General features: G+C 51.2%; 2 protein-coding genes across 6 annotated transcripts in view; one reads left to right on the top strand and one right to left on the bottom strand.

Moving 5' to 3' along the window:
• Nucleotides 1-16,916, bottom strand: part of STS (steroid sulfatase) — a 437,786-nt gene that overhangs the window by 53,147 nt on the left and 367,723 nt on the right. For all 5 annotated transcript variants that reach the window (XM_079123184.1, XM_079123182.1, XM_079123183.1 and 2 more), the window contains exon 7: nucleotides 6,203-6,339. In XM_079123184.1, the coding sequence (XP_078979310.1) occupies nucleotides 6,203-6,339 (137 nt within the window). The remainder of the gene's footprint in view (nucleotides 1-6,202; nucleotides 6,340-16,916) is intronic.
• Nucleotides 1-16,916, top strand: part of PUDP (pseudouridine 5'-phosphatase) — a 205,734-nt gene that overhangs the window by 47,227 nt on the left and 141,591 nt on the right. The window lies entirely within an intron of this gene.

Consider the following 16,916-nt stretch of genomic DNA (forward strand, 5'->3'; position numbering starts at 1 on the left):
CGGAGCTGCTGGGATTACAGACATGCGCCACCACGCCCAGCAAACCTTTATCCCTTATACGTCAGTCCACGGCATTCCGTTATAGCAACAGAAAAGAGATTCAGGCACATTACGGACACCGAAATCTGGAAGCCATCTGAGCTTAGACACAGCCTGATCTGGAGAACAAATTCCTCCACTTGTTGAACGGATGGCCGCTTCTCCAGTCTCACGCACGAGCCTGCTCAACGCGGTAGAGGCTGCACTCACTTTGATTCACCCCTCTCTGATGGGTCGCCAGTTGTCCCTCCCTCCTCGAATTACCCTTCACCCCGAATTCCACCCGCTTCCTCCTTCTCTGCAACTGCCACCTCTGCCTCCAGCTCTCTCTGCAGTTCTCTCTGGGGGTGGTTCTCCTTTGATCTTCCTTTGACACTTTTACCAGGACCTCTTTCCCTCCCTCGGTAGGTATCAGAAAGGAGCCCACGTGGTTCTTGTTTCAAAAAAGTTCCCCCAAATAGAAACGGGTACGGAACTCTCAAGACAGGAAGGTCCCACACTGGATGGCTAGGGAGACCCACGGCCCTAAGGTCTGCGGCGAACAGAAGGCTGGCCAAGACAACCGGGGCCTCCTCAAGGCCTTGGGGTCTGCGAGGAGAGCTAAGAAGGTTGACTTCTAAGCCTTTGTTCTAGACTTAGGTGGAAGCAAACTGTGCGTGCCATGGTGCTCGGTTGCATGCGGCACTTAGGGTATCTTATCTAATCCCACGGTAGGGTCATTACCTACACAGAAAGAAGAAAGACCCTCAGCTGCGTTCACGACGAGGTTCTCCGCAGGCCCGAGGTTCTTTGCAAACACCAGGTCACCTGTCTCTCAGGATTTCACTATTTTTTCACAGTAGAGATTGAACCCATGGGTGGTTCACCACTGAACCACCTCTCCAGCCCTTTTTAATTTTTTAATTCAGAAACAGGGTCTTTCTAAGTTGCTAAGGGCCTTGCTCAGTGGCGGAGGCTGGCCTTGAACTTGCCATCCTCCTGCCTCAGCCTCCTAGGCTGCTGGGATTAGACGTGTGCCCTTCCACCCAACAGGATTTCACTTTTTTTAAATTTTCTTAATATTTTTTTTAGTTGTAGAGGTACACAGTATCTTTAATTACTTATTTATTTCTACGTGGTGCTGAGGATGGAACCCAGGGTCTCACACATGCAAGGCAAGCGCTCTGCCACTGAGCCCCAGCCCCAGCTCCTAGGATTTCACTTTTAATAGTTACTTAGTGAGCACCTAGTATGCACCCGGTGTATACAGTTCTAAAAGGAGCCTTTTCCCTCGTCATCTAAACCAGAGCAGTTCTGTCCAAACCGATTGCTCGGTCAACGGCGGGGTTATTCTCTGCTGCCTGCGCTCCACGTTTCCACAAGAATTTGATTCCAATTCTCCTGGAAGGAGTCCATTTGAAAAGGGGCCACCCTGCAGCACCCTGTCCAACAGTCAGACTCCGCATGGAATCACACTGTACGTTTGGGGGACTCGGACCCTACCCCGCTTTCCATCGGCAGAGCTTTCTCGCATCCCCTGGGGCCCCGTCTCCGTCCTGCGCTCTTGTGAGCGAGACCATCCGATTTACTCTCCAGCCCTGCGGACGGGGTGGGTGCTCGGCCCCTTCGGCGACACCCAGCTGCAGGTCTACCTGTGCATCAGGCACAGTCCCCAGGCATCGGTGGCCGCTCATCTTGGTGAGCGCACCCCTTCCTTCTGTCCTCTGCTGATTCTCTGCGCCTGTGGAAGCTGGCGCTGTCCAGAGCCCTCCCAGAGCGGACAGGGTGGTGAAATCAAAGGTGGTGGGACAGCTCCCCGAACAGGTGCCAAGTCACAGATTCCAGCCACTGACCACCAAACCCAGGAAGCAGCCGCCCTGGCCTGCTGCTCTTTCCCTCCAGCTCACAAGAACGACTCGCCGTTCTCCTTTGAAAATGAAAATCTCAAAAGCCAAAAACACAGAAACAAAAAAATCGACCCCGACCCTTAGCTGCGGTTGGGATTTTTTATTTCCCCCCAGTAGGAATTTCTGGTTAGAGCCAGATTCGTCTTGGGCTCGGCTAACCCCACCTCACTCACGTTTGTCTTCCTAAGGAAACAGAACTCGCCGAGTCCAATCCCGCCCAGGGGTGAGTCCCAAGTCCTTCCTGCAGCTCTGTCAACGGGGCCAGGCTGGAAATGAAAGGCATGAGTTCCCCGCGTGCAATTTCTGCCCCGTGCACCCGAGCTGCGATCCGGCTGGTGGTGCAGACAAGACGGCAGCCCCGGGCTCCCCTCGACCCGCTCTCTCCAACCTCTGTCCTCCAGGAACGTGCGGACCTCGTGATCCACGTGGCCGGAACTACGGCCCCGCATCCCTGGTGCGCGTTGGAAGGCAGCGGGAACCTATCCCTCCAGGCGCTTTCTTAACTCGGCCTTGCAACCAACACACTTGTTCCCTCCCCACCCCAAGACTGGCTGCTTTGCCACAGACTGGGACTGGAAATTCCACTTGGCCCCGTCACCACGCTGGCCCCAGGGATTCCACGGGGCACGGCGGGGGGCGTCCGGCCGCAGCACTGTGGCCGGCTGCACCCGTCTCCCTGGGCCCGACCTCCCTCTGCCAACCCTGCTGAAGCACTGGGGGCCACGCTGGGGACACTCTCCTCTTTCCACCCTCAGTCTCCATTGCACCCTGTCCAGGAGGATTCTTCAGTCACCCGGCAGCTGCTCCATCCACTGAAGCCAAGAGTCTCCCTTCGCCTGGGCCTCCCCGCACCCAACGGCCAGCCACCCAGACGGCAGCCGTGGCTTGTGAATGAAGGATGTCTTCTCTGGACGTTCATGGCTGACCGTGCCTTGCCAAGCCCCAGGCTTCTTTAAGGTGTGCTGAGAAGAGGAGAGGGTGGTGCGGACTGCGGGCTCTGGACCCGGACGCCCGGGAACGCCCTGTGAATCCTATCACTTCAGGCGGGTGCACCTCACCTTCAGCAGGCCTCCCTGCCTCAGCCAAGGAACCGGAAGGGCAAGCATGGTCCCTGGGGCAGGGCCCTCAGCAGCCCAAAGGGAAGGGCGTGCGTGTGAAGCCCAGGGCCGGGCACAGAGCAAGCGCACCAAGCTCTGCACCCAGCGGGGAGGCACGTCTGCAATCTGCTCAGAGGGTCCTGCACCCAAGGATGCCAACCTCCCCTGCAGGGTCCTTTTAAGACCTCCTTACTCTACCACGGAGCCTGCCTCTGTCCAGGGAGGACAACAACAGGCACAGCGAAGCACAAAGCAATCAACCATGAAATCACAGGGGAAACTGGACCCGGGGGCCATCAAATAGAAGAATTCTCGGTTCTGCAAATGCCTTCCAGGTATGGAGACCTGGAGTGCAGAAGGTCGCTATTACAGGGCCTTGAATTTTTAAAAAATAAAACCCTGTGATGGTTACCTCCAGGTGCCCTTCAACAGATGAATGGATAAAGAAAATGTGGTATATATACACAATGGAATATTACTCAGCCATGAAGAAGAATGAAATGATGGCATTTGCTGGTGAATGGATGGAGTTGGAGAATATCATGCTCAGTAAAATAAGCCAATACCCAAAAACCAAAGGACAAATGTTTTTTTTCTGATATGTGGATTCTAATTCACAATAAGCACAGGATGTGTTGGGTTAGGGAGGAATAGAGGTACTTTAGATTAGGTAGAGGGAGTGAAGGGAGGGAAGGGTGTGGGGCAGGAAGGACAGTAGAGTGAACAGACATGCTGACTCATGTGCATGTGTGACTGCATGACCATGTGATCCTGCAACACGTGCAATCAGAAAAATGAGAGACGACCCTCCATTTACGTCTGAGCTATCAAAATGCATTCTATTGTCATGTATAACTAATGAGGAACAAATTTTTAAGAAGATGATTGTATAAACCTTCCCTTCTAACATTATATTTAAATCAATCGTGTAAGATGATTTTTAGAAATACAAAAAAAAAATCAAAAGCCCCGTGAGCAGCTGAAACTGAACGATTCAGGATGAGGATCTGGCTCAGTTGGTAGAGTACGTGCCTTGTAAGCACAAGGCCCTGGGTTCGATCCCTAGCACCGCACACACACACACAAAATGGTGAATCATGAAGAAAGGCCCCTCGTAGGAAACTAAAAGCGTTCCTCACAACACTCAGGTGAATGGGGCACACGAGAGGACAAGGACCGCCTAAGAAATTCACAGCCTTTCTAGAGGGAAGGGTTTTATCTTTTGTGAGAAGAAGGCAGAACCCGGCCCTCTCTCACATCCGGGCCCACTGCAGATCTCAACAGGAAACACACTCTCCAAATATTCTGGAGGAAAAACGAAAACCTACAAGCAAGATTTTTAATGACAGCAACCCCTGTGTCATTATAATTAAATAAAAGTTAATAACTGTGGTGCCAGTAGCCGGTGCCGGCTTGCCAGCCCAAGTCCCGGCAGGTAACAGGACATTTAAACCTGACACTCAGGGAAGAGAGAAAGTGTTCCACTGACTGACACTGAAACCTTGCTCTGGCTCGCAGGACCTCGGTGTGCGGAATGGACATCGGTTCACAGGCAACGTTGAGGCAGGAGAAAGAGAAAGAGAAGCTGCCGGCTTATCTGGATGGAGGTCAGAGCCCTGAGCACCAGACCTCGGTTCTTTTAGCAGAGCTCGACCAGGCGGATCCCCTGGTCTCTGTTTTACCAACTTAGCACAAATGTATCATTTGCACAAATGTATCATTTGTGCTCAGTCCTGTTCTTTTGCAGAGTCAGAGAGAGCTAGAGAAGAAAGGCAGAGCCTGCCTCTCTGAAACCTTCGGCACCGACAGACCGAAGAACCGGGGATGGTAGAGATCCTGGCCGCCGCCAAGTTCACCACCAGAACGCGGGCGTGCCTTCCTCGTTACTGGAGAGGGTAGGTACTCCCTCCAGGATTTAAAGCTCAAAAATGCAACAGCGGTCCTTCTGGGCTCTATAGCAGGTGACTGTCTGCACCCTGGACTTGCTGGCCAAACCCACTGCTGAGCAATGTCCTCGCGCCCAGAACCTCGAGGTCAAAGAAGCAGAAGCGATTCATCGAGTGCACGTCAGGAGAAAGCAAAGGAAAGAAAAGGAACAGGTGAGCATCCCGGGCAACCTGGGGGACACTCAGGCAACCTGGGTGTCATGTCTGCTGTGTTTGGATCCAGATGGATCAGGCGATGTGAAACCCAGAGATGAGATCTGTCACTAGAGAAGGCTGGGTGGGACTCAAGATGGAGTCCAGCGCCCAGGGACCTTCTATTCCTTTGCAAAATCCACACACCACGGCCTTCCGTCTACTGCAGGGAACAAAGTTGAGGCTGCTCAGCTGTGTGAGATAATCTAAATACAATGAGGATGATCTTTTCTGGGTTTGAAGGACATACATTTTTTGTTTAGAGACCCTTAACCACGGTGCCACATCCCCAGTCCCGTTTTATTTCATTCTTTTTAAATTTCAAGACAGGGTCTCCCTAAATTGCTTAGGGCCTTGGTAAATCTGAACACAGAGTCCTCCTGCCTCGGCCTCCTGAGATGCTGGGTTTGCAGATGTACACCACTGCGTCCAGTTTAGGACACGCGTTTTTAATCTAATTCTGAATGAGAAAGTCTTCCCAGCTTCTTAACGAAAAACAAAAAAAAAAGCCATGCTTCTCAGAAATTGGCTTATTTGATTAAGAAAGACAGAAAACAAGGGGATCTTTGCATATCTTCAAGCGCAGCAAGAAGAAACCGAGTCCTATGATACAGAAACCAAAGGCAGGCACATCCACAGAGGACCCTGTGGCTTCGCCAGCGGGGCTGGCTGGGGCTGGAGCCAGCGGCTGCTCCTCCGGATCCGAAGCCTGCCCCTTTTCTGCCTTTGCTCGCGAGGAGACGTTGCTCATACTTAATGGGTCGGCGAATGAGTAATGATGACAGCTGAGGCTTCGGGCTCCTCTCATCCACTCATCTCCTCCATCACCCACAGCCCCAGACTGTCCCCGGGTGACGGAGCCAGCAGCCCGCTCCAGGCAGAGCGCACAGAGCCCCAGACGCCTTTCAACGTCTCTACGGTTACCTCCTCGTAAAGAATAACAACAGGCTCCCCTCCCTAGCAGGCGCATCGCAGGGGGAACTGGTCCCCGGGGAGGGGAAGGAGCCAGAGGCCCCCTAAGCAGAGCCGAAGGCTCACGTACCAACGCTCCAGTCCATCTCCTCGACGCCGTCCCCGTAAGGGCCGTGCTGACTCTTCTTGGCGAACTCTCTGGAGGAGAAGTGGGCCGTGTGCACGTGAAGGAAGGAGAGGAAGAGCAGGAAGGGCCTCTCAGCGTTCCTGCCGGGAAAAAGAAGAGTCAAGCACAGTAGAAGGGCGTGCCCAGCGTTCCGCTGAGAACCAGCGCAGCGCTCTGTGCGGCCCCTGGAAGATGCACACAGCTCCACACTTTCATCCCCACGTGGGGCCTCTCGTTCCAGGGCAGGACCCTCTGTGTCCTGTCCCTGTGACGCGGCTCAGCGTGACCCTCAAGGGCTCAGCGGGAGAAGGGGTGCCCGGCTGAGGCCACCTCTGTTCTGGTTTGTACCTGCAATGTCCCCTCGAATCTCATGAGGTAGGCACTGAGTTACGTCCAGACATAAAATGGTCGGGTCATGAGGGTTAATCCAGTGGCTGGGTTAACGATTTCTAATTTATCTTGATTTGTCCTAATGAGCTGCACCTGACAGCAGAAGGCATGGCTGCATTTTGACAGATCAGACATAAATGGAGGGTCGTCTCTCATTTTTCTGACTGTCCATGTGGCAGGATCACATGGCCATGCAGTCACACATGCACATGAGTCAGCATGTCTGTTCACTCTACTGTCCTTCCTGCCCCACACCCTTCCCTCCTTCACTCCCTCTACCTAATCTAAAGTACCTCTATTCTTCCCTAGATGCCTCCTTATTGTGAATTAGCATCCGCAGATCAGAGAGAACATTCAGCCTTGGGAATGCAAGATGGCGCAGCCACTCTGGAAAGCAGTGTGGAGATTCCTCAGAAAACCTGGAATGGACCCACCATCTGACCCAGCTGTCCCACTCCTCGGTTTATACCCAAAGGACTTAAAATCAGCACACTACAGTGACGCAGTCACATCCATGTTTATAGCAGCTCAATTCACAACACCTAAACTACGGAACCAACCTAGGTGCCCTTCAACAGATGAATGGATAAAGAAAATGTGGTGTATACATATGATGGAATATTACTCAGCTTTAAAGAAGAATGAAATGATGGCATTTTCTGGTAAGTGCTGGGCAGGTGGGGCATGAGGGGAGTAAGGAGGTTACAGGGAGGGACATGGAGACTATGTATGTCCCTGGTTCCTTCTTGTCTCTCTCTGTCTCTCTGTCTCTGTTTCTCTCTCTCTCTCTCTGTGACTCTCTCTCTGTCTCTCTGCATCCTCGTGCCATGTCCTGAGCTGCTCTCCTCCTCCAGGCCCTTCCGCCATTTTGTTCTGCCTCACCTTGGGCCAGAGCCATGGAGTCGGCCCACCGCAGACCTAATTTTCTGAAACTGTGAGTCCAAATATATCCTTCCTCCTGCAAGCTGTTCTTGGCAGGTATTCTGGTGGCATGATAGAAAGCTAAGGCAGAGTTCCTCCAGAGACGGTGTGATTCAGGAACCAATGCACTGGACAATGGCCTGTGTTTTGGTTGATTTCTTGCATTCTTCCCTCTCTAGACAGCAATCAATGTGCATTCAAGCCTCAGGAAAATAGCATTTGCTCTGAAATACTCATCTTGAATTCACATCTTGAAAGCAGTATTCTCCAAAGTGAATGTATGTATTATATGTATATGTGTATGTATATAGATATGTGTATATATATATATATATATTCAGTATATTTCCAAATATTTATATACCTGTCTACCTACCGGTCAGTCTATGCATGCACCCATCCATTTATATTTACACACACACACACACACACACACCCAGACACACACAGACACACACACATTACCACCCAGTAAAGACGTGCCCTCTGTTGTGCACTGCTCCTGGCCACCCTTCCCGGTACCCACCCAGCTCCGGCTCCATGGAGCGCCATATTGCCCTTCTGTTGCTGTGGACCATATTTTCCAGAATGACCCCTCAACCATCAAGACAGAGATTTTGGAAATCAAATGGAGCATTCCTTGAACGGATCCTGACCTCTGGTTTCATCTGGAGAGAGGAATGATAATGCAGAAGTACCTGCGAGTTTTCGGCGCAGCTGAACCGACTTGGTTTGAACGGATTAGAACCGTTCAAGGTTAGGGTTTCAATATCACTGACTGACAGGTGGCCCTTGAATGAGCCACATGGCTTCTTGCCCTCGAGTTGACCTCCGAGAAAAGCGCTTGCCCAGGCGACTGGATTCACATCACGGGATCCATCTCCACCTCTCTCTGCGAAATGATCGGCGGGTCCTTTCTGGCTCGCAGGGAAGGAGGGTCCTTGGTGAAGGTCTGACGCAGGATGTGTGTCCAGCACCCAAGGTGGGCGGCTGCAGGTCTCGTAGGCGCACAGAAGACACTGCCATGCTTCCGAGGACCCACCTTGATGGCAGCCGCTGCCTTGTGGCCGGATCGCAGCTGATTCCAGCTCTTCCTGTAACTCCCTCTGTGAACTTGACCGCACTCCAGACACAGCTAGCCTTCTTGCAGTTGCTCATCCAATCATGGAGCGCTGGGACGATCCTCAGGCCAGACACACCCCAAACGCTAGCCCAAGCTGGGGGCGACCCCCCAACAGCCCGCCCAAGACTCGCGGCCCTGCACACGCCCATCTTTCTGCCAACAAATGAAGTCCTCTGTCTCTGGCAAGCGCTCGTTGCTCCGAAGACGTCTCCAGGGCCGCTTTCTCAGAGAGCTGTTCTCCTCTGCCCCGGTGGCCCTGCATGGGCTGAGCACCAGGGGCGGGGTCACCCTGGAACACCCAGGACCCGCACCACATAGGCGCCATTGGTATGCCCATCTCCACTGGACTACGAGCTGGATGTGCTTGTGCTGGGTTGGCCCTGGTGTCCACGTCCTGATTGGCAGGCACCCTGGGCCCGGTCCGCCTCTGTTACTGGATCAAATACTGTATTGTCTCTCTCGGCTTCAGAGGCCCCACCGCAGCCTGTCGACACAACACAGTTCACACAACACCAGCCCAACTTCTGTCCTCAGCTGTCCTTGTGAAAGGATCATTCCCTATGTTCGACGACTTTACCAGTCACTACAAGTTTGGGTTTTTTTGTTCGTTTGTTTGTTTGTTTCATTTTTACTTTTGTACCAGGGATTGAACCCAGGGGTGCTTAAGCACTGAGCCACATCCCCAGCCCTTTTTATTTTTTGTTTTGAAACAGGGACTCGCTAAGTTGCTTAAGGCCTCGCTAAGTGGCTGAGGCTGGCCTCCAACTAGTGATCCTCGTGCCTCAGCCTCCCAAGCCGCTGGGATGACAGGTGTGTGCTACCACGCCTGGGTTTAATCCCTGAAACTTGTAAAGAAATAACCTCCCCAAATTAATTTTGCTTTAATACACATCTGATTACATCCCCTCCTCAGGATAACCAAAAACATTCCAAATTTAGAACTCGGTTTTACAACGAATAACTTTATCCTGAAAAGTGTACATTTTTGTAAATGCATCTGTCATTTGTGGATATTAATAAAGCTTGGGCCCACCCTCTGAGATTGACACCTCAGACCAGTCGTCAACATGACTGGCAGGATCCCCAGATGGGGTGAGAAGGAAAAGATCCAGATGGAACAAGAAGCAGATCAGGGAGCCCAAGATAACCTCTGAGTCATCCAGTCAGGGTTCCATCAAGACCACCCAATCCGACTCTTGGGGACGTGCAGGAGGACTCTCTAAAGGCAGGAGGAGATTCATGTTATTTTAAACACGTGCATGTTCTATGGAATTCCTTTCTCATCAGGTCTGCAGCCAGGACTGTCTGTATCTCTATCCTGGGTGTTAACGTAGAGCGACTAAGATTTCATCTACAAAAACACACCTGGGAAGCACAGAAAAGCAAACCTCACTCGCAGAAACACCTTACCGAGAAGACCTGCCATCCAGGAACAGAGGTAAAATCAGCCGTGCACGAGAGGAAGGCCAGACGGACAGACTCACCGCGCCCCAGTCCGACTGACAGCTCAGTCTCGGGCCAAGGGATTCTGGCTGAGTGACCACCTTTCAGAGAGCCGGGCGGCTGCTGACCTCCCAGCCAGGCTGGGAGGGGACATCTGAGTCTCCCTTCGTCCTTGAAAACGGAAGCCACCCCAGTGAGCGGATGGGAGGGTGATTTCCAGTCGGGGCTTAACTGAGTTTTTATTAACCAAGGCACTTCGGTGAACAACCGTTTTGGGAACACACTGCGCGTCTTGCGCACCGTGCAGAAAAGAGAGAATTTTGAGTGGCTGCGTGACACCCCTCCGTTTGTTAAGAACACAGAAAGGCTCACGTCCTCTGGAGGCAGAACGGAAAGGTCTGGGCAGGATGGCCACCGAGCCAGGGGGCTCTCTCTGCTTGGTTTTGTCTTCTGTCTTGCGCGAACGATGCTCCTCACAGAGCCGAATGCATCCCTCATTGGCACGCTAGGCCTCGTTATTCCACTGCTGTTCCCAGGGTGTCAGGGGGAGCAGAGGCCGAGGGGACGCCTGGGGGCTCCTGCTGCACACCTCCCCTGCTGGTGGTCACGGAGGGTCTGAACCGGAACAGGAAGAGCATGAACAGCCACCCGGCTGGGGCTCAGGTGACCAGTGGCACACCACGGTCGGCAAGGAAGTCCAGGCACCTCCATGATTCAATATGGCGCCAGAGACCATCCTTCCATGAGTGCCTGCCCTCTGCATCCACGGGTTCTGCACCCACGGATTCAGCCCCCCTCGGGCCAATGGCGGGGAAAGAAGAATCGTCCCTGTCCTGAACCTTCTTCCCTGCCATTATTTCTTCAGCGATACCGTGGGACAGCCATGCACATAACATTGGTGTGGTCCCATGTCTGAGCCATCGGAGACGGCTTAAAACACAACGGAAGACGAGCATGGGTCGCATGCAAATACTCTGCCATTTTACATAAGGCACTTGAGCATCTGTGGGTTTGGGATCTGGAGTGGATCCTGCAATGGAGTCCCCTGGGTCCTAAGGGAGGACTGTCTTCAGTCATGACAGGCTCAGCCTGGAAGGAGGGGCTTACGCACAGGACACCCTCCACGCTTAAAGACCTCTCCTGTTCGCCCAGGAACGTGACAAACACATCCAGTGGCCACCTATTGACATGACCTCTGAGATTCTTCCACCGTCCTTCTTAAATTGTTGGACCTTTTCGTCCCTCATCTCTCTTTCTCCGCCTGGAGCCTTTCAGCTTCAGTCTGATTGGCTTTCCTGCCTCTGAATGACAATCATCAGCAGCCCAATCCCCGTGTGGCTTCCACCCTCACCTCCTCTAGGGAAACTCCTGTGGGAAAGCGGGCTACGAAAGTCAGGGTTCTGCCTGAGCCAAGCTGCAGTCAGAGGCAATGGAAGGTCAACTCCCTCTCTCGAGGACGGTCAGGGAGCAGATGACATTGAAATGAGAATCAGGTCTCAGATGCTTGGGAGGCTGAGGCAGGAGGATTGCAAGTTGGAGGCCAGCCTTAACAACTTATGGAGGCCCTAACCAACTTAGCAAGACCCTGTCTCTAAGTAAAATATAAATAAAGGGCTGAGGATGTGGCTCAGTGGTTAAGTGCCCCAGGGTTCAATCCCTGGAACCAGAAAAACGGGGAGGGGGAGAAAAAGGGGGTTCTGGGGAAAGGCAGAGGGTAAGCAGATCTATCAAAACCAGATCCCTACATCATTTCCAAAGTAGGAATTTGCTAAAGGACTCATTTAGGAAGCACTAGGGCCTTGCCAGAGCTCAACCGAGAAGCATCGGCATCTATTTCAGTTTTAATAACGGCATCTCAAAATGCACACATATATATCTAATAAGTCGATAGGACTTACTTGAAGCAGGAGAAGAGAACACGCAGGGAAAACTTCCCAAGAACTTGCAAATCTGAGAGTTGGATCCTCGTAAGCCACACAGATGACACCAGGGTTGGGTATAAAGTCATCACTGTTCTTGGGGGTTCATCCTTCCCAGTGAGCATGTGCATGTTTTTAAGAACGAGACAAAGTGATTTCCTGAAACGTCCATGATTTTCCTAGCAAGGAAGCCCCTCCCACCCTCAGGTGAATTTAGAGCGCAAAGCGACCAACCTCTCTGGTCCTTTAGGCGAGAGGACTTCAAACCTGATTCTGGTTCTGGCCACGAGCAGGACACCTTTTTAAAATTCGATCTTGACTTGAACTAAAGAAGAAACTGCATTGTGAATAACATCATCTTGCTAAGCCAGGCACGGTGGCGCACGCCTGTGATCCCAGCTACTGGGGAGGCTGAGGCAGGAGGATCACAAGTTGGAGGCCAGCCTCGGCAAATTAGCAAGACCTTGGCTCAAATTAAAAAATTAAGGGGGGGTAGGGGGTGTGGGTCATGGTAGAGTCCTACTAATTCAATCCCCAGGACAGCGAAGAGAAAAAAATAATCCTACTGAATTCACCTCTTATCAGTCATCCATTTCTTTTCCCTTCATAATATCCAGAGACTGCTCCAGCACTACGGAAATGAGGATCCTACACACACTGGTGTGGACACAATTAAATGTCCTTTATCTGATGTGTGGCAACTAAAGCTATCTTGGATTCCAGAATTTTTTTTTTTTTTTTTTTTTTTTGCAGATTTTGAACTCTTTGCTGATATACAAAGAGACTTAAGTCTAAACACAAAATTCATTTCTGTCTCATACACACAGGATACAAACAGCCTAAAGGCAACTTTTTTGATAATTTGATAATCCTGTGCACAAATCCAGGTTTCACGATGTGGAATTTTCCATCCGGGGCATCCGGTCAGGAGTGGACAGTTTTCAGATACTAGAGCGTTTCAGAATTTGGATTTTGGAATCGGGAATGAGCAACAGGTGTAAGTATTGAAAACTCTCTGGACAAGACCCTTTCCAGGTGGGATTTAGTTAACGGCTTCGGGTGGACCTTGAAGGTCACCAGCTTGACCAATCACGTAGCTACATGGCCACACTTTTGGCCTCCCGTTACTGAGCGCCCTCTAAGTCGGAGGTCCTCCTGGCTAAGGCCGCCTACGCTGCTTTTCAGGAACCTGGTGGCTCTTTGTCCATCTTGAACCAGCTGCAACCAGCTCTTCACTTGGACCTGCCTGAGGGTCCTGTAGCTGCTTTTCAGGACATCTTAAGACATCTGGGATCCTAAATCTCAGTGGTCAAAGTATCCAGATCAGAGATATTTAATTGTGCCACTATCAATGTGTGGACTTGACATTTCCATGGTGGTGGAGGAGTCTCTGGATATTCTGAAGGCGGAAGAAAAGTTTGCAGGGTGATGGTTAATTGAACAAGAGAGTTTTGCCTTTCTTTTTTTCTTTTGGTACTGGGGATTGAACTCAGTCAGGGGTGCTTAACCAAGGAGCCACATCCCCAGCCCTTTTTATTTTTTATTTAGAGGCAGGGTCTCGCTAGGTTGCTGAGGCTGGCTTCCAACTCACGATCCTCTTGCCTCAGCCTCCCGAGTCGCTGGGATTACAGGTGTGCGCCACCAGGTTTTTCTTTGTGCAGTACTGGGGGTTGAACCCAGGGTTGCTGATCTACGGTGTTTTGAGCATGCTTTCTGTGAAGAGCCAAGAAGTTTGAGCATGCTCCACTGGATACTCCCTTCCCTTATCTCCCCCACTTTTCCCCTCACTTGTTTCTTCACCCCATAAATATTCCTAACACCTATCCCTCGGGGAGGCCGAGTTGAGACTTGATCTCCCATCTCCTCACTTGGCTGCCTTAAGAATAGGTCTTTGGCCGGGTACTGGGGTGCAGACCCATAATCCCAGTGGCTTGGGAGGCTGAGACAGGATGATGGGGAGTTCAAAAAGTCAGCCTCACCAAAAGGGAGGCCCTAAGCAACTCAGTGAGACCCTCTCTCTAAATAAAATAGAAAATAGGACTGGGAAGGTGGCTCAATGGTCAATTTCCAGTATTTTCTCCCCTCGAAAAAAAAGAATAGGTCTTTTCTCTTTTGCAAAATCCATCAGCACAGTGATTGGTGTCCTGAGAAATGAGCAAAAGAGGCCTGGCTCCGTGACACCATTAGAAGGTACATTTTCTTTTCATGGTTATTCAAAAGCATTGGATGCAGACCCTTCTGCTTGGGGAAGGGGCCCCGGGACACCCAGGCAACGCCCCATGAACTCTGCCAACGCTGGAGTACATGGAAGGACAGAGGCGATGGGCATGGAGGACACACACAGGACAATCTGCACGTCCACCTCTGCCCACCTGCGCCTAGGTTGCGCACTGCACAGAAGACCAAGGCTCTGAGGACAGGACTTGGGAGGGCCTCGATCTCTAGGAAATCTGCAGCTCCCCCTCTCTGCAGGAGGGATGTGGACTTCTTAGTAAGCAGGGGGCGTGAAGGAGGAACGACTCCTGAATTTCCATACACAGGATACGCAGCAGCTCAACGGTCCAGCTCTCTGGAACAGAAGCATGCCCCACACCAGTTTATCCCAGGAGGGTGGGGCTCCTATATGCTAACCCATCACCCTCCTGCACCCGGGAAGGGGTGCCTTTAACCCCAGGCCACGCTCTGGCTTGGATGAAAGGGACCCCATTTGCGAGAATCTCAGACCCTGAAGCACCTGGTCCTTAGGCCCCATTCAACATACGTCCACCTCTGCCACAGACCCCTGCCTGTCAATCATAGCAGCAACACGGCGGGAACAAACCCATGCATATAAATTGTACCAGCAACACTGCGGAGAGGAGTGGAAATTTTATATATAAGAGCGTCTTACAACGTCTCTGATGTATGAATGGGGGGGCGGAGCCAAGCACACATGCAAAATAAAAAAATAGATTTTAGACTTCTGAACACCTCTCAGGAAGGTACCTGCTTCAAGTGGGCGACTGGGAACTCAAAGGCACCTGGGTGGATCCCACGCACCTTGCTTTGGAGGAACTCTGCCTCCTGACTTCTAAGGAGGTTCCTTCCACCTGCCTCGGAGGTTTGGGAAAGTTTGAGTCCCGGGGTAACACGCATGAGCGTATCCTCACGTCTTTGGGGGAAAAGAAAAACTTCTCTGTAAACACTGCAATGTTGCTTCTGCTCTGATGCTTTGGCAGCGTCTGGAGGGAATTCTGTCAGGACCGTTGGATGTCATCTCTGGTGACTCGGATAACTGACAAAACACCAGAGGGCAATTTCATCTCCGGATAATTTCTACCTAGTTGCTTTGAATCTTTGCCTGTTCAGACAAAGTATGTCTTTTGTCAACAACCTCATGACTTAAAAATGCTAGATTTTCCCCTGACATCGACCACGTGGATAACAGCCATTTACCCTAGAACCATTTATTTAGAAGAAGAAGGAAAAAACCCTTTCATTACGACAGAGTAAAGCTAACCTCCAATTATGGTGTTGCTAAAACTTCTCAAATCTCTAGGTCTGGGAGAAAAATTGCAGAAATCTCAATATAATCCCAATACGTGGGTCAGGCTTTGGTATCCTTGTGATAATTAAAAAAAAAAAACAAACAAACCATTTTCTTGGTTCCCTTCTAAAGTCTTTCACCGAGACACCCACGAAAATGTCTTGCAATCCGTCCATATTCCTATGATCAAGGCATGAAGTCACCTCTGGCAAAATACAACAAGGGATCAAAAAGGATTGAGCACAGGGGCCCAGGGCCATTCAGGGACTGTAATTCCATGATCCATTGATATTCCTCCCCACCCTGAATATTTCTGAGACATTGCTGGAAAATGCAGAGGACTATAAAGATGCCCAGCCAATCAAAGCCTTCCAGGAGTGATGTCACCAGCGACCTCCGGCTAGGGCCCGCCTCTTAAAGGGCCCACCACCTTGACTCTGCCAGACTGAGGACCCAGCCTCCACCGGGTGGCTCTCCAGAGCCCAGAAACCCTATTCAAGCCCTGGCAGACCACCGGGCCTTGAGCGTGTCTCTCTCAGAGCTGCACAGAAGACTCTGCAACACCGGAGAAGCATCCCAAAGACACCTCGTGGTTTACCTGGTGCGAAACCCGAGTCAGGGTCTTGTGAGGGTCAACGGGCTTCCATTGCTGTGTCTCGCAACCGCTGTGCACTTCTGAGCTGCTGTACAGCATCAACCGTGCACACCGGACTCGAAAGGAGAACCCAAGGACCAGGGACAACACCCTCTCCGTGGAAGAAGTCGCCCGGAACAGTTCTCTCCACCCCCGAAAACCAGCAGCTTCCCAAACCTCCCATACGCACTTTCTTCTTTGGGTTCTGATTTTTTTGGTCTCTTAAAAAACAATGAATCTATATCATGCACAACCAGAGAACGGAAATGACGTACCCCATTTGTGTACAATGAATCAAAATGCGGTCTGTTAAAAAATAACAACAAAAAAAGAAACAAACAAACAGAAATTCCCTCACACGCATTCCTTCCAGCAGAATGACCTCCCTGTCATGGCTGCCTTCTGTGACTGGGTTTGTCTAGCTGCTTGCTTGGAGGACCCAGTGATCCTCTATGGTCTCCATGTTCCCATGAATCCCACCCAGGCCCGGGTGCAGTGCATCATGTATCATCGTAGGGACACATTTTATCTATTGGTAAGGGCCCATCTCATCTCTCTGCTCCTCCACCTAGATGGCTACTCCCTTTATTTTTCTCGATCAAGTATAACTTATGTCTGAAGAAGTGCATCCGGCTCGCAGAATCCGATTTGAAGGATTCGATAAGGGATGCATCTCTGATATGATAGCCTTGGTCACTTTACAGAATATTTTTATCATGTCC

Source organism: Sciurus vulgaris (assembly GCF_902686455.1).
Source record: "Sciurus vulgaris genome assembly, chromosome: X".
NCBI classification, from domain to species: Eukaryota; Metazoa; Chordata; class Mammalia; order Rodentia; family Sciuridae; genus Sciurus; species Sciurus vulgaris.